The 15,937-nt window shown below is 37.5% G+C and overlaps 1 protein-coding gene across 1 annotated transcript in view; it reads left to right on the forward strand.

Annotated features, from left to right (window-relative positions):
- LOC131323043 (uncharacterized) overlaps positions 1–12,771 on the forward strand; it is a 131,135-nt gene extending 118,364 nt beyond the window's left edge. The window contains exons 12-14 of the mRNA XM_058354656.1: positions 7,340–7,681; positions 11,612–12,388; positions 12,552–12,771. Of these exons, the coding sequence (XP_058210639.1) occupies positions 7,340–7,681; positions 11,612–12,388; positions 12,552–12,632 (1,200 nt within the window). The 3' untranslated portion in view covers positions 12,633–12,771. The remainder of the gene's footprint in view (positions 1–7,339; positions 7,682–11,611; positions 12,389–12,551) is intronic.
- Positions 12,772–15,937: the final 3,166 nt, after the last annotated feature.

The raw sequence follows: 15,937 nt of genomic DNA on the forward strand, positions 1-15,937 counted from the left end.
TGTCCCTTAATAAGTGTCCATTTTGTAAAGTTAGTGGGTAAAAGTTGGTGTATTGTCTATTTTGTCCCTAAAAGTATATTTTATTTTGAAAAGTTAGTGGGTAAAAGAGTAATGATGATGGGTAAGTAGGGAAAGTGGAGGAAAAAGTTGATGTGAAAGGTATAATGATGATATATTTTTAATAAGTTGGAGTTACGAAGCAGGACACTTAAAAAGGGACGGAGGGAGTACTAAAAGAACAGTGAAGTGAACCGATTACATTTTTCTTTCGCATGTCAATAGTTAGAATCATAGGTCGTTTCAGTATATATTTACATTGCTATTATCTCAGTGCATCTCTAGTTACCTCTTTTGTTCTCTCGAGTGCAGATAGAGAGAGCTTTTATCTTCTCAAATTCAGATCTCATTCCTCATACTTGACGCCTTCTTCAAAAAGGCAAGAAAAGAACTCAATACGGAAAGGGGAAAAAAGAGTGGAACTGAAAATGTTGGAAATCATACTAGGCAACATTTTTGAGAAAATAATCGAGCCAGTGATACAACCAGTGGGACGTCATGCGGGTTTTCTTTTTCATTACAAGCGGAACCTGAATAACTTGGAAGAAAAGGTGAATAACCTTCAAGAGCAGAGAAGCAATGTCGAAGGAAAAGTTAACGAAGCCAACCGCCAAGGTGATGCCATTGACAATGACGTTTCGGTCTGGCTAGAAGATGCTGACAAGACCAGACAAGAAGTTGCAGAGTTTAGGAATGAGAAAACTGTTAAGGAAAACATGCAGTTGTGCTTTAGTTTCTCGTGTCCCAACTTCATCTCGCGTTACCGCCTTAGCAAGGAAGCCGAGAGGAAGGTGGTTCGCATCAAAGATCTCACTGACAAAGGAGGGAATATTGGCACAGTTTCACACCCTAGGGAAGCTCCTACAGAACTTGAGTTCCCATGCAACACGGATTATGAGGGTTTCCATTCAAGAGATGAAGTTTTCGAAGACATTGTGGAAGCATTAAAAGACCCTCAGACGAACAGGATTGGGGTCTATGGAACCGGAGGTGTTGGTAAGACGACTACAGTCACAAAGGTCGGCAAACTAGTGAAAGAAGATGGAATTTTTGACGAAGTCGTAATTGCAGTTGTCTCTCAGGATGCCAATGTGAGAAAAATTCAAGGGCAACTCGCCGACCGTTTGAATCTAACACTCAGTGGAGAAACTGAAGTGGGAAGAGCGATTAGACTATGGAATAGATTGGACAATGGGAAGAAAAATCTCATAATACTGGATGATGTTTGGCAAGAGCTGGACCTGAACAAAATAGGTATCTTCTCAAATTTGAACCTCTTTAATATGTTTTTAACGTAAAAACTCACTTGTCTTTTCCCGCTAACAATTGGAATATAAGCGATAATGTTGTGTGCACACACTCGTCACCATATTTCTGTTGTGGCATGCACCTTGCATGTATTGATGCCACATCATTTGACACCCCACGGCATTGATGTCGCATGTTAAATATTACTTGACTTATAAAACTTCCTATTGGCAATGACTTCTCTCCGGTCCTGATTATAGCAACCAAACTTTTTTGGTTGAGAACTTTTGTTAAATTAAACTAATAAGTATTTACGTCCCTTTTATGTATTTAGCTTCGTAATTTCAACTGATTAAAGGGACATTATCATTATAATTTTCACCTCAATTTTTACCTCCACTTTTTGAAATTATCCTATACTTTTACCCATTAACTCTTTACCCACTATTTTTCAAAAGGCCAAAGTAATAAAAGTACAAACTTTCACCCATTAAATTTTAAAAATAGATACTTATTAAGGGACAGTCTAAAATGAAATATTAGTGCCGGATCGTTTTTCCACCATCTCTCCTAAAATCAATTGGTGTGAGAGAGGATTTCAATTAAGTCTTTTATGGCATTCGACATCGCACCCACAAGTTGTTTTTAGAATTGTCGCAGAGAGTGGTTTTTTGTAACCAAATTTATAGGGGCACTCCGAGCCCAACAATCCCTCCCTCACGATAACGCTCCCGCGACTCGCATTAATGCCTTCCTAGCTCTGATACCACTTGTCGGACCCTTTTTTCACCTTCTCTACTAAAACCATGCAATTGGTGTTAGAAATGGTTTCAATTAAGTTTTTTATAAAATTCGACATCACAGCTTAAAATGGTCGCATGGAATAGTATTGTGTAACCAATTTCATAGGCGCACTCTGGACCCAACAACTAAACTCTTTTTTGGGGATGGAGAGGGAGTATTTATTTTATATTCATTTTCCCGCGTTTCGATATGTGTTACTACTAAGCAAGATTTGGAATCAAGTTCTTCTGATATTCTTATATAAATGAGATAACATGTCGGCCACGCATGGAATTGTAACCTTTGAACGAGGATTTCATGCTTGTAACCTTGGTTAGATACGACAAGTTTTGACAAGCCCGCTTTCAGTTCTTGAGTCATTTCGTGACAAAACAATATGTAGGTAGGATTACGTGCTTGCTGCTGCTTGGATTGCCCCCTATTTCTTTGATTTGTACGTAGGATTTTGTGTACATAACTTATCCGAAATGTTGTGACACTAGTATTTCTGAAATTTTGACAAGTAAAGGTGGATATTTTGGATTAAAGCCGAAGAATCATAAAAAGTCTCATAATTTTGCATGATAAGTTTGGAACAATATCTTGTGAGCATATCAATACCCTTGTTTCTCTAAAAATCCATACGTAGTAGTTAGGGGTAGGGGGTGGCAAACGGGCGAGTTTGGGTCAAATTGGATAAGTTGTTAGTGGGTTGGGTTTTTAATGGGTCATTGACCCATTTAGACCCATTAACTATGAGTCTAATTACCCATACCCAACCCGACCCATTTATTTTAAAGCAAACCCGACCCGCCCATTAACCCAATTACATATATACTAAAAATTATGATCGAAAAATTAGAAAAGTAAAAAAAAATTATGATCGAAACTCATAAATTTTTTCAAAAAGACGAGAATAAGTAATTTTTTTTGTCTTATTGATTTTTTTTGTCTTTATTAAAAAAATTCTAAGTTCCGATCAAATTTTTTTACTTTTCCGATTCCTCTCATCAAAACAAATTAATAAGTCACAAAAAGATGACAAAAAACAAAAAAAATGAAATTTTTTTTTGAATAAAGTCAAAAAAATAAGTCAATTTTTTAATTCAAACCCTTTGCGGGACTATCATGAGAGAAATTTATTCACGGCGGAGCACAATTTCACGGGTCCATTCACGCAATTAATGGATGAGATGTGTTTTCAATTTTGACTGGTCAAAATAATTGTTACCGGTCACAATTGATTTTTAATTCGGACCATTCAAAATATTTTTGGACTCGTGTGATTTAGGACAAAACAATTGAATAAAAGAGAGAGAAGGCCATGCTCCTGGGGGTTCGGGGGGGCGGGAGAGAGAGAGAGAGAGAGAGAGAGAGGGCTGGGGGGAGAGAGAGAGAGAGAGAGAGGGAAAAGAGACCAGCGGGGGGAGAGAGGGAGAGGGAGAGAGCGGGGGGGGGAGGGAAAATAAACCAATTGATGGGTTTGGGTTTGGAAAAGAGACCAATTAAGAGATGAAATTTGGTGGGTTACTTTCATTGCCCATTGGGTCATTTAAGTTGACCCAATTGATGCCCAATTATGACCCAACTAATACTGGGTTAGCTGGGTTTGAACCCATTTTTACCCAACTAATAAATGGGTTGGGTTGGGTCTATTTTCTAGTTGATGGGTCTGAATTTGTTAATGGGTCTGGGTTCAATTTGCCACCCCTAGTTAGGGGTCACGCCGTTAACAAAGATTCGCGAGCCGGGAAGCTTGCCCCTTTCAATAGGTTATAGTATATTGATGTACTCCCTTTGGTTTCATGATATTGAATTCTAAGTGTAATATTTTGAATCCCTATCACATGTGGGGAAAAATATGTTATATTTGAATTGTTAAATGTCTGGCTGCCCAATAGGTATTCCTATCACAGATGGAAACAAATGTTGCAAAGTTGTGCTAACGTCTCGAAAGCGAGACGTGTGGAAGAATATGGATGTCAAAGACTTTAGAATCGAAATTTTATCTGAAGGAGAATCTTGGGTCCTTTTTAAGAAGAAGGTGGGAAATTATGTCGACGCTCATCATGCACTCCGCAAAATAGCAAGGGTGGTTTGTAAAGAGTGTCAAGGCTTGCCAGTTGCTATTAATGCAATTGGAGTAGCATTGAAGAATAAGGATATGTATGCCTGGCGAGACGCGCTTGACAAGCTACAAAATTCCATGCTAAACGACATTGAGGGAATCGACCGACAGGTGCACGCATCCTTAAAGTGGAGCTATGATCAGTTAGATTCCGAGGATGCCAGGTCATGCTTCTTGCTTTGTTGTTTATTTCCGGAAGATGCTGAGATTCAAATTGATGGCTTGGCGAGATACTACATGGCGGGGAGGAACTTCCATCGTGATCAAAAGCCAGATTCATTGGAAAAAGCATTAGATCGGGTACATACAGTGGTCGGTACTCTCATAAGTTGCTGTTTGCTATTAGACGAAAATTACACCCAAGGTGTTGTGAAAATGCATGATGTCGTGCGAGACGTTGCTATTTCAATAGCAAAAGATGAGAAATCATTTCTTGTCAAACACGGTGTCAAAGATTGGCCTGAGAAATCTACCTATGAGCATTGCTCTGTGATCTCTATCTCCTTAAGGCCCCATGATATGCTTGAGTTTCCGGAGGAGTTGGTTTGTCCGGAACTCCACATCTTACGGCTGGACTGTACCGACAACGAATCCCAGCTTCAAGTTCCAGACAGGTTTTTTAGTGGGACGGAGAACCCCGACAACGAATCCCAGCTTCAAGTTCCAGACAGGTTTTTTAGTGGGACGGAGAACCTTACGGTTTTAGATTTGAAAAGCGTAACTATGTTGCCCATTCTCCCAGCTTCGCTTGCAAAATTAGCAAGACTTCAGATGTTGTGCCTAGATGGATGCAAGTTGGGAGACATAGCTATACTCGAGGATCTGAAGGACCATCTCGAAATACTTAGCCTCCGGCATTCTAATATAGAGGTGTTGCCACGAGAGGTAGGAGAGTTAACTCGTCTTCGATTTTTAGATATGTGGGGTTGTAATGAGCTTAAAGTGGTTCCCAAAGGCATCATATCCAAATTACTTCGCCTTGAAGAATTGTACTTGCCATGGGATTCCTCTCACCTATGGGAAGGAACAAGAGCCGGTACTGGGAGGGATATAAGCTGTGTGAGACTTGATGAGCTAATGTCCTTGACTCGATTAACTACTTTATTATATGTTCGCATACAAGACCCCGCGCTTTTGCCCAAAGACTTCACCTTCGAGAACCTGGTTAGATTTGATATAGCAGTTGGTTGTAGATCTTACTCTGACGATTCAACTGGGGTCTTGAAGCTTGAGAAGATTCATCTAGCGAACACCTTGGAAGGTCTTCTAGGGAAACCAAAATGGTGTAGGCAAAGAAATGGTTTGTATCCATCGAAATCCTTCAGTCACTTGACTGACTTAAGCGTCACAGATTGTAGTTGGAAATATCTCTTCTCCCCGTCATCTGCGAGAGGACTAGTTCAGCTCAAAATTTTAGTGATAGAGAGATGCATGGACATGGAAGGAGTGATTGGAAATGAAGGAGAAGAAGATCATGAAGATATCATTCCGATAAGTTTCAGTCGGTTGAATGAGTTGAGATTGGTAAGTCTACCAAACCTCAAAAGGTTCTATCCCAAAAAGGAAAAGAAAGCAACAAGCAATGAGAGTTGTTCTGCTCATGATGCACAAACGCTACTCTTTACTGATAAGGTAATGCTTTATTAGTTACCAATTTCGTTTTGCTTAAATATTTCTTAGAAAATATGAACAGAACTACATTTATCGGAAAATGCTGACTTGAGGGAGCAACTTTTTGGAAGTTTGATAAAAAAAAATAAATAAACTGTTTTAGAAGAGTCCCCGATGTATAGTAGTAGTAGTTTGTAAATTTGTAAATTTATAAGTAAATATACTCCCTCCATCACATGAAGGATATATATCCAAAATCATGATTTAATTATACCTTTCAAAGGACTATCCACATATTGTAATTTATAATATACTTCTTGTGATATTAAAAAGTTTGTCCATTAAAACTAAACGAGATCTATCAAACAAAATTGAAATTTCATAGAAATCATATTTAAAATTCAAGATTATATTATGAGAGGTGTGAATGGGGGTTTTGGATGTCCTTTGTGTGATTGATGGAGTAGATAGTTAGGCTAGTAGAGAGTTCTGTGACATTTCGAATTCTATTTTTGCTAGTATCTGCCCATTGACTCCCTACTCCATGCAAGTTCAGGACACACTCTTGCTCTCTCTAATTTGGATATGCCTCAGGACCATTCAATAATATTACATCTAGAGTAGTTATTTGGTGGTCTCAAAACATCGTCATGTGGCGCTCTAATATCATTCTTTGCCAGAATTCAAGTGTGGTCTATATATACTAAGCCATTGTCTTCCTGGACTTCAAGGAAACACGTAGTGTAAAAAAGAACGTCCAAGGGCAAATTATATCGACAATCCAAAAATATTGTACGATCCAGACTCTAGAGAATCAAAATTCTTACCATGTCACATTGTGAAGAGACATTATACGCATGAAAACACGATGACAAAATTGACCCCATTTCTCTCTTCTCGGGTACGAATTTTTCCTGACCCATTAAAACTTGAAATTCAAATAAAAGGAAAAATTTTGAAATTGCTCGCCATATGTTGAACCCAATGACCAAAAAAACTCAACCAATCTCTATACGAATGCTTTTTCTTTTGATTGCAAATTTACCTTCACACTACATAATTATTTTTGAGTTGTCACATACCCTCCTCTTTTTATTCTTTTTGTTAAAAAAAATAAAAGAAAGTGTGCAATTATCTTCTGGTCATTAAAGAAAGTCATTGAAATATTATTATATGATACGAACTGTTTTTAATTTTACTGCAATTTTTTCATTACGTATTTATCAGTTGTCACAAATATTGTGTTTGTGGCACAACTCTGCTCTATATCCATTTAGAGCCTTAGAGGGTAAGATCGTCTTTTTAAGGAGAAGAGTCAGAGAGGAACATATAGATTATGTTGAAATTCGTGCTCGTAAACCTGACTGGGAATTGATGAAAAAGAACAATTTTTTCGTTCATATTGAATGCGTGATCAATAGCACAACCATTTACTGAATACTACTTGATTTGACTGCATTTGATTGCGTTAGTCATAAACGGAATGAGTTGTAATTAAACAGCTTTTTTCAGGTCGCTCTCCCAGCCTTGGAACGGTTGACAATTGTTTCCTTGTCTGAGATTACAGAGATATGGGATAAACAAGTTTTCCCGATACCTGAAAAAGAAACGGAATCGTCCTTCTGTCATTTGAAGTACATGCAAATCACAGGTTGTGGCAAACTGATGAATGTCGTAGGGGGTTGTCCAAAGATAGAAGCAACAGTGACGGAGAAACAAAAAGGAAAAGAAGTTGATCATTATGTCACTCGTTTTCCTAACCTAACGACTTTGGGGCTTCGGAATTTGCCGAGTCTCGAAAGTTTTTGTAGCCGCTCTATACAATGCGAAGCACAACCATTGTTCGACCACCAGGTAAAGATTTTCTGACTCTGTGTTTTTTTTTTTTGGATAACTTAGGTGTTTAGGTCAGCTTATGAACACCTCGACTAATCCTGGGGATCCATTTCCATTGCACGGTTTGGCTGGTGACTCTAAAAGAGTTGATAGTACCTGTGAGATTTTGAATCTAAGAGGACCTTATGAGGAAGCAAATTTCTAAATTTTAGGCCTTGACTACTAGACCAACCCAGTGATATTATTGTAACTCTGTAGATTGATAAATGGTCCTTAGACGTACAACACAATAATGAATGAGAAAGGAAAATAATAGTTCCAATTGAAAATTGAACACGAAAGTTAATATACTATACTATACATGTACGGTGTGTTTCCGTAAGAAATCTGAGTGCAACACGTGACATCATCTAATTAATTCCAACTATATATTTATTTATTTTACATTATGTCCAACTTCGTATATCTTCCTTCCTCTCATCACATCCTCAAAATTTAGAACTTTACCAAAACATGGAAAACTTGGGCTTATCTCCTCTAACAAAATAAATTAACTCAAACAGGAAAAAGATAGAGTCCTTCTACCACCACACCTATTTACACACCCATATTCATAACTACGGTGGAGCCCGCACATACTACACATTCAGTATGTGTGGGCCCCACCCTTGTTGTGAGTGTGGGTATGTAAATGGGTGTGGTGTTAGAATTATTCACTACAACACGAAAGGGCTATAGCGAGGATTTAGTTTCCTCACAAAAGCACCTGATTTCCTCGCAAAATGCATTAGCGAGGAAAAATTTTGTCGCCAGTTTTCCTCGCTAAAACACTGTCGCAGAAAGTATTAGCGAGGAAAATAAATTCCTCGCCTAATTTGATGTGTTGCGAGGAATGTTTTCCTCGCTAAATGCTTAAATTCCTCGCTAAATGTTTTCCTCGCAAATACCATTTGTCGTCAAATAGGCTACGAATTTATCAATAGGCGAGGAAATTTTTTCCTCGCTAAACAAAAAGAATCCCAAAATAGAAGTTCTCTCCGCGCTTTTTGCAGCTGCTGGTACTCGAACCTTAGACCTCTCTCATAAGACGCGAAGCAACTACCAACCACGCTACACTATACTTTCTGTAAAATAGGTGAAACTTTATTTATATATTATCTCTTTCACCACTCCAAATTAATTTTTTCAACATTAATTTTGGCCTTTCTACTTTTTGTAGTTTTATAGTGTCTGAACTTAATTTGAACAAGTTAATTTTTTGCTAGCACAACAATTTTATCTAACAACTTTTGAAGAACTAATAATATGTGTTATTATTCTCATTTTTTATGGGATAATCCTAACTTTTATGGAATGAGATTAATTTTGTCGTCATAAGCTTAAGATATATTTCAACGAAAAGTCAAGGACAAAGAAAATTTATCTCAGAGTGCCCCGAAAAGAGCAACTAGTGGTTGAGATTCAGTTTGCTATGTGGGACCCTATATATCAAAGTGAATCTCAACCACTAATTGTTATTTTCAGGGTAAATTTTTTTTGTACTTAGTACTAATATTTTAATATCAGATTATGAATAATAAGAAGCATCACCCTCATTTACTAATTTTAAAAGTGAGTTTGACCTTCTTTTTTGCCAAATACAAAGAGTATTATAGACTTGTAATTTTTTTCATCATCGCTATAATAATATGAACAAAATTTATAAATATTCATATAAGATTATCCTAAAAGCACTAAAGAACATACCTTTTTAATTTTTTAATCTTTAATAAAAAATTTTAAATTTTAAATTGCCTCTCTCTCTCTCTCTCTCTCTCTCTCTCTCTCTCTCACACACACACAATATGTATGTGTATAAATAAAATTATCCATGATACTTACAAAATTGCATTTGAAATTAATACTTAACATATTTATCTGGTTATAAAGGAATGCCATTACAATAACCTAAGTTGGTTTAAATAAAAATCAACAAACTATTTACAGGGGGAAAAAAATTACAGCATGAATGCACAATACATATGAAATAGTGTATTTTTTGTGAAATAGTGCATTTTTATGTAGATGTTTTGAAAATAGAATTGTGATGATCCAACTTTGAGATATTTTAAATACAACATCAGTAACTTAAGATATTTTTCACTTTATTTTCTGTTGAGTTTTTCACTATTATGAAAAAAATCATCGATACCTACACTTCAAGATATCTTTCATTGCTAATTAGAATAAGAAAAGTGACAAATACGAGGTTTCTTCACCAATTCAATGCGATTGGCGATGAAAACTATTTGTTCCCCTTTAACACTTTTTTATTTTAATAAATTTCATAATGGTATAGTTTATTATGTCATACCGTCGTGATATTACAAAATACATAGGAATATAATTAATAATACCTTATATATAAAAAAAATGAATCCTAAAAAAGGTGACGAAATATTTTCTCATCGAAAAGTTACATTTGGCGAGGAAAACAGATTTTCCTCGCTAAATGTAACCTTTTTGCGAGGAAAATAGTTTTCCTCGCTAAAAAAGGCTTTTTGGCGAGGAAATTTGTTTCCTCGCTAGAAAAGGCGACGAAATTGAATTTCCTCGCAAATAATATACTTTTAGCAAGGAAATTTATTTTCCTCGCCATATTTCCTCGCTACAGCCCATTCGTGTTGTAGTGATTGTTGAATTAAAGCTCTCTACTGTATATTTCGAACATGACGAATTGAAAATAGAACATGCAAGTTTTCGCTATTGTTTGTTTCCCTTCAGAATGTTTACTTATGTGTTTACCACTTTAATGAAGAATATACTTATGGTTAGTTCTTTCGTTAAGTGAGGAACCTTTTTTTTTTTTTTTTGTAATGATGGTGCTCAAGAAAACCCATTATGAGGAGCTCAAATGTTTTTTTTTTTTTATGGTAATGATTTGTTTTCCCCTGACTTCTTTATTGTAATTAATTGATTCTATTGCAAATCCCCACCCATACAATGCTTAAATCATGGGAAAAGTTTTAACATTCCGAGGGCACCACTACGTGGTTTTTTTAGGTCCCCTTGGCTGTTGCAGATTGATGTAATGGTGTCCAAAAACAACTACTCCTAAATAATTACTCTAAATCAAGGCCTATATTATTGGAAGTTCGGTATGATAATGTGTATGCACAAGGTCTACGAGGACGAGGCCTAGGACCCCCAAGTTTTTAGTTATCAATATCTTACCAGATTTGGGGATGCTATATTTTCACCCCTGCCTATCCTACAGCATCCCCAGGTCGTATCTTACCGACTCTTTAATCAACAATTCTTCCACAACCATTTAGAAAAATGTGTTTTTCTTACCTTTTTAATTTGGTTGATTATGGCCATTGCCTAAAAAATACAGTATTCAAGGATATACATACATACGTGTAGCGGTGTAGGTTTCTTTCTTCCTTTTCTTTTTTGGTTCCTACAATGCACGTATGTCAGCGTAATCCCACTATAATGTACCCACATTAGAGGTTGCTCCATTGGCCACGCATATAAACTAAAGCCCAACTGACGTCAATAATCAACATCTAGTGCTTTCCTCGTCCTTCCCTCCCGCCGTCCCAAATTGCCTCCAAAAATCGTGCAATTTTCATTTCCAAAAACAAAGTACTTGCAAGTACAATTTTCAAGTTTCTTTACACCAAATTAAAGTAATTCAAGGGCGCTTTGATATGGTGCAAAGATATTTAAAAAATGATGCGTGATAGTACTTTAAATTTTTTAATCTCAAAATTTTATATCTTTTCATAACGGTCTCGCAATTTGGGACAGAGAAAGTATATGTTTAACAAATCCTGAAACTGAGTACTTTTGTCCACAACAATGTTACTATATTTTTATTGGCTCGTCCAATATCATGAAATGCCTCAACTATGATTCTATATTAGTAGTACTAAACAAGATGACAAAATTGATTTTTGGCAGGTTGCATTCCCAAAGTTGGAGGACCTTCGTCTCAGCGCACTAGGAGGGAGCGTTCTTCGGCAACTTCTGGGCGCTTGCGAACCAAGCATAAAAATCCTGGATTTTTTCAAATGTGACGAAATATCAGCAGTTGTTTCGGCTCATTCGTTCGGAAGATTACGGAATGTGGACCTGTTGGTTGTGAAAAGTTGTATTGGGGTGAGGGAGGTTTTCCACTTTGATGGGCTAGAGGTTGGCGAAGGTCAAGAATGCGTTGGGTCATTAACCCAAGTAAGAGTGATAGAATTGAATACTCTGCCTCAGTTGACATGTTTGTGGAACAAGGATCCCCACGGTCTTCTGGGTCTTCAAAACCTAGAATACCTAACCATTCAGGATTGTCCCCTGTTGCGAAATCTTTTGACAGCTTCCGTCGCCAAGGCCCTTGGTGGGCTTAAAGTACTCTATCTGAGGTCTTGTTCCGCGATGGAAGAAGTCGTTTTTGCAACAGATGAAGGGCACGAGGAAGTGATTGATGATGAAGAGATTGTATTCCCCAAGTTGGAGTGGTTGATATTGAAAGACCTATCAAATCTCAAAAGCTTCTGCAGCGCAAATTACAATTTCAACTTGTCATCCTTAAAGAGAGTGGTTGTAAAGAGGTGTCCCAACATGCAGACCTTCACTTCTGGATCAGTACATATGCCGCCGACACTTTTTACTACTCGAGGAGATCATGGCCCCGTGATAGAAGATCTCAATAAGCATTTAGAGCAGCAGCATTTGAAAGGAGATCAGGTAACGCTGGGATCTTGGAATTCCAATTTTTTCGTAGACTTTGTCTACCACACCTTCAGTTGATTAAGTCTTTAATTAATTGATTAGTAGTATAATAAGAGACAACTACTCAATTGAATGATTGATGGTTCCTTTATACTTTCATATTTTTGTTGTCATTTAGGAAACTATAGAGGAGCTTGAAATGTATGGCACGGAAGAAATGTTCTCCGAACTGCAATTTTATTGGCGGCTACCTCAGTAAAGTATGTTAGATCCTCCTTCATTATAACTTTGTTTTCCATATTGACATGATTAAAAGTAATGTGTTAAGTCACGACTGAACAAATAATAAGTACATCTAAGTGATCAGTACGTAGTATTTTGTTATTATTATTGTTTGAGTCTGGAAAAAAAAAAAAAAAGTCTAATCTCAATCTGCAAAGTTCTACATATTTTATTGGATCTCGATTTATATATCGGTCTTCGACGGCAAAATTCTAAATTTGTGTCTCTTCTCTCCTTTTGGCTTTCTCTCTATTATTTTGCTGTTGCTTTATCTTTTAAACTGTAATTCACATATTTCTACTATTTCAAGATATCAGACTTTGTTTAGTTTAGATTTTGAGGAAGGTTTTAAAGTGATGAGTGAAGAGAGATAGATAGAAAATGAAAGTAATGATTGAAAGATACAATTTATTGAAAACCGTGCAAAAAAAAAAAAAAAGAGTTGACTACATCACTCTCCAAATTAAAGTTCTGTGAAATATGACTTGTCATTTTAGTCTGTTTTTCAATCACCAATTATGACCATGCACTTATTGCATTAGAAGGATAGTTAGAGTAAATTTCTTTTATATCCTTTTGACTTTCGTGCGAATTTCACTTCAGCCCTTCTATTTTTCAATTTGGACAATATTAACCTTACAGTTTTGATTGAGTTTCAATGTGACCCCTTTATTGACAGTTTTGAGAGGGCACTGAGTATATGGAGAAGGAGGTGGATATCTTCTGGGGGCATACTCTCGTTAATCAACTCTAACACTCGTAATCTTCTTGTCTATTTTATGTCGCTGTTCAAAATGCCTTCAACAGTTGCCAAAAAATTAGAGAAACTTCAGAGGCAATTTTTTTGGGGGGGATTCAGCTGATAGAAGAAAGTAACACCTTGTCAAGTGGGATCTTATTTCCAAGTGCAAGGAGGATGGGGGTTTGGGGGTGAAGAAAATGATGCAACAGAACTTGACATTATTGGCAAAGTGATGATGGAGGTTTCACGAGGACAAGGACTCACTTTGGGTAAAAGTTATAAAAAAGAAATACAGATTGGATCATGGAACTTGGCTGCCTCAATTACCGGAATCAGGACTAGTAACGAACATCTGGAGGGACATTTGCAGCATTGGAAATCTTAGTTCATGTATTGGACCATTACTCCAAGAGGGTTTCAGGATCCAAATCCATTCCGGTCAGGAAGTTTATGTTTTGGAACCACACTTGGTTGGGGGATCAAGCTATTCGTGAAGTCTACCCTAGACTTTACCTTCTCTCCTCTCAAACAAATGATGTGGTCAGTGTCGTAGGGGATGGGAATGGCCTTGGCAGTTGGAATCTGCAATTTAGGAGATCGCTACGACCTTGGGAGGAGGACGAGAGGGAGGAATTATTTCAGAGCCTCCAAAATGTAACCTTGGACCCATCAAAACCAGATTCTTTGTTTTGGAAATAGGAGGATTGCAGGCGGTTCTCGGTGAAATCAGTTTATAAGCAGTGGGAATGGCAGAACTTTGTAAGTGATCCAGTTCTTGGCTCGGTTTGGAAGAATCTCAGCCCCCTCAGGGTGGAAGTCTTCTCATGGCTAGCAATTCAAGATAGGGTGGCCACAAGATCAGTGCTTCACAGAAGAAATCTGATTTTGTAACCTCTTTTGATGCTTTGCCCTTTATGTTCTAAGCAGGTTGAAACTCTCCATCATTTGTTTTTGTTCTGTAAGGTCTTTTAGAGGGTTTGGTCAATTATTATGGATTGGTGACATATGTCTTGGGTATGCCCTTTTTCTTTGGCTGACCTTGCTGTTTGGTGGTTTGACAACAGGTTTCGTAATTTGGAGAAGCACATTTGGGAAGCTTGTTTTTTTGCGACCATCTGGTCTTTATGGCTAACAAGGAATAACTTGGTCTTCAACAAGGTTGCTCCAGTGATTAAGGAGGTTGGGGATGCTATTAAAACGAAAGTGGCAATGTGGATGAAAACCAAATTTGATATCAAGCTCTATTCGGTGGAGGAATTTAAAGCCTTCTTGGACGGTATTCGAAAGTTGAAACTCTAGTCGTGTTCTTGAGGAGTTTTGGTTTTTCCTCCAACTCTCGATTGGAGGTTCTCTGCTGTTATTGTTGTTCTTTTCTTTCTTTTGGCAGTTGTAGTAGTTTTGTGCTACATGCCTCCCCCTCGATGTAACCCGATTGAGTTTTATAAACGTTTGTTTTGCCGATAAAAAAAAAAATATGTGACCCCTTTATTGACTTCCGTCCAATTTTTGGACTGAAAAAAGTCATGTGCCGTCCACGTGATACCTCTACAAGGTCATTTTGGTCCATTCCTTCAACCTTCGTCCCCACAAAAAACTATGGCAATGTCCAAACCTTCCAATCTTTGTAGAAAAAGAATTTGAATGGATTTAATTTGCCTTCCTCATCTTCAGAGAGAGAATATGAATGGGTTCAATCGGACATTATTACCTGGTTCTTCTCCTCCTCCTCCTTCGATCTTCTTCTTCAACTTGTTTCCAACTCCAGTGATGGCGAATCGATGGTATGGAGTATGTCGGAAAGCCGGTGAACTTCCACTTGATTAGATGACTTTCGTAAAAAATGTGACTTCTATTCCTACTAGAAATCCAAAGACCAAAGCGAATAGAACTAATACAATGTTAACCAACTCACAGCTTATCCCGTCGCCGGAAAAGCTTATTCGAACTGCGCAGCCATCACTTACACCCAATTCAAGGTCAGATTGCTAACCGTCGAGCTACTCGAAAACTCACTCATCTGCTGGAACTTCGTACTCCTCCGTGGCCGCCTCCACATCGTCGTTGAAGTATAGCTCACCGTTCACCACTGCCTCCTTGCCCTCCCTGCGTAATCAGCCATCCACATGCCTAATTCTAATGTGAACTCATAGTACACTAATTTAGGGGAAATCAATTTGGGAAATTTGCAGATTGGGCTTTATTTTGGTGGGGAAGAGGGTGGACGGGAATGGACTAAAATATCCTTGTAGAGCGGTCATGTGGATAGCACATGGGTTTTTTTCTGTCCAAAAATTGGACATTTCTGTCTTCAAAGGGGCCACATCGAAACTCAATCAAAACTACAAGATTAGTATTGTCCAAATTAAAAATAGAAGGACTGAAGTGAAATTTGCGTGAAAGTCGAAGGTATATAAGAGAAATTTACCCAAATAGTTATTACCCCTTCCGCCCCTATTTAAGTGTCTCACTTCGTAACTCTAACTTATTAAGAAAACATCATTATTACATCTTTCACATCAACTTTTACCTCCACTTTCCGT

Source organism: Rhododendron vialii, chromosome 4a, assembly GCF_030253575.1.
Source record: "Rhododendron vialii isolate Sample 1 chromosome 4a, ASM3025357v1".
Taxonomy (NCBI): domain Eukaryota; kingdom Viridiplantae; phylum Streptophyta; class Magnoliopsida; order Ericales; family Ericaceae; genus Rhododendron; species Rhododendron vialii.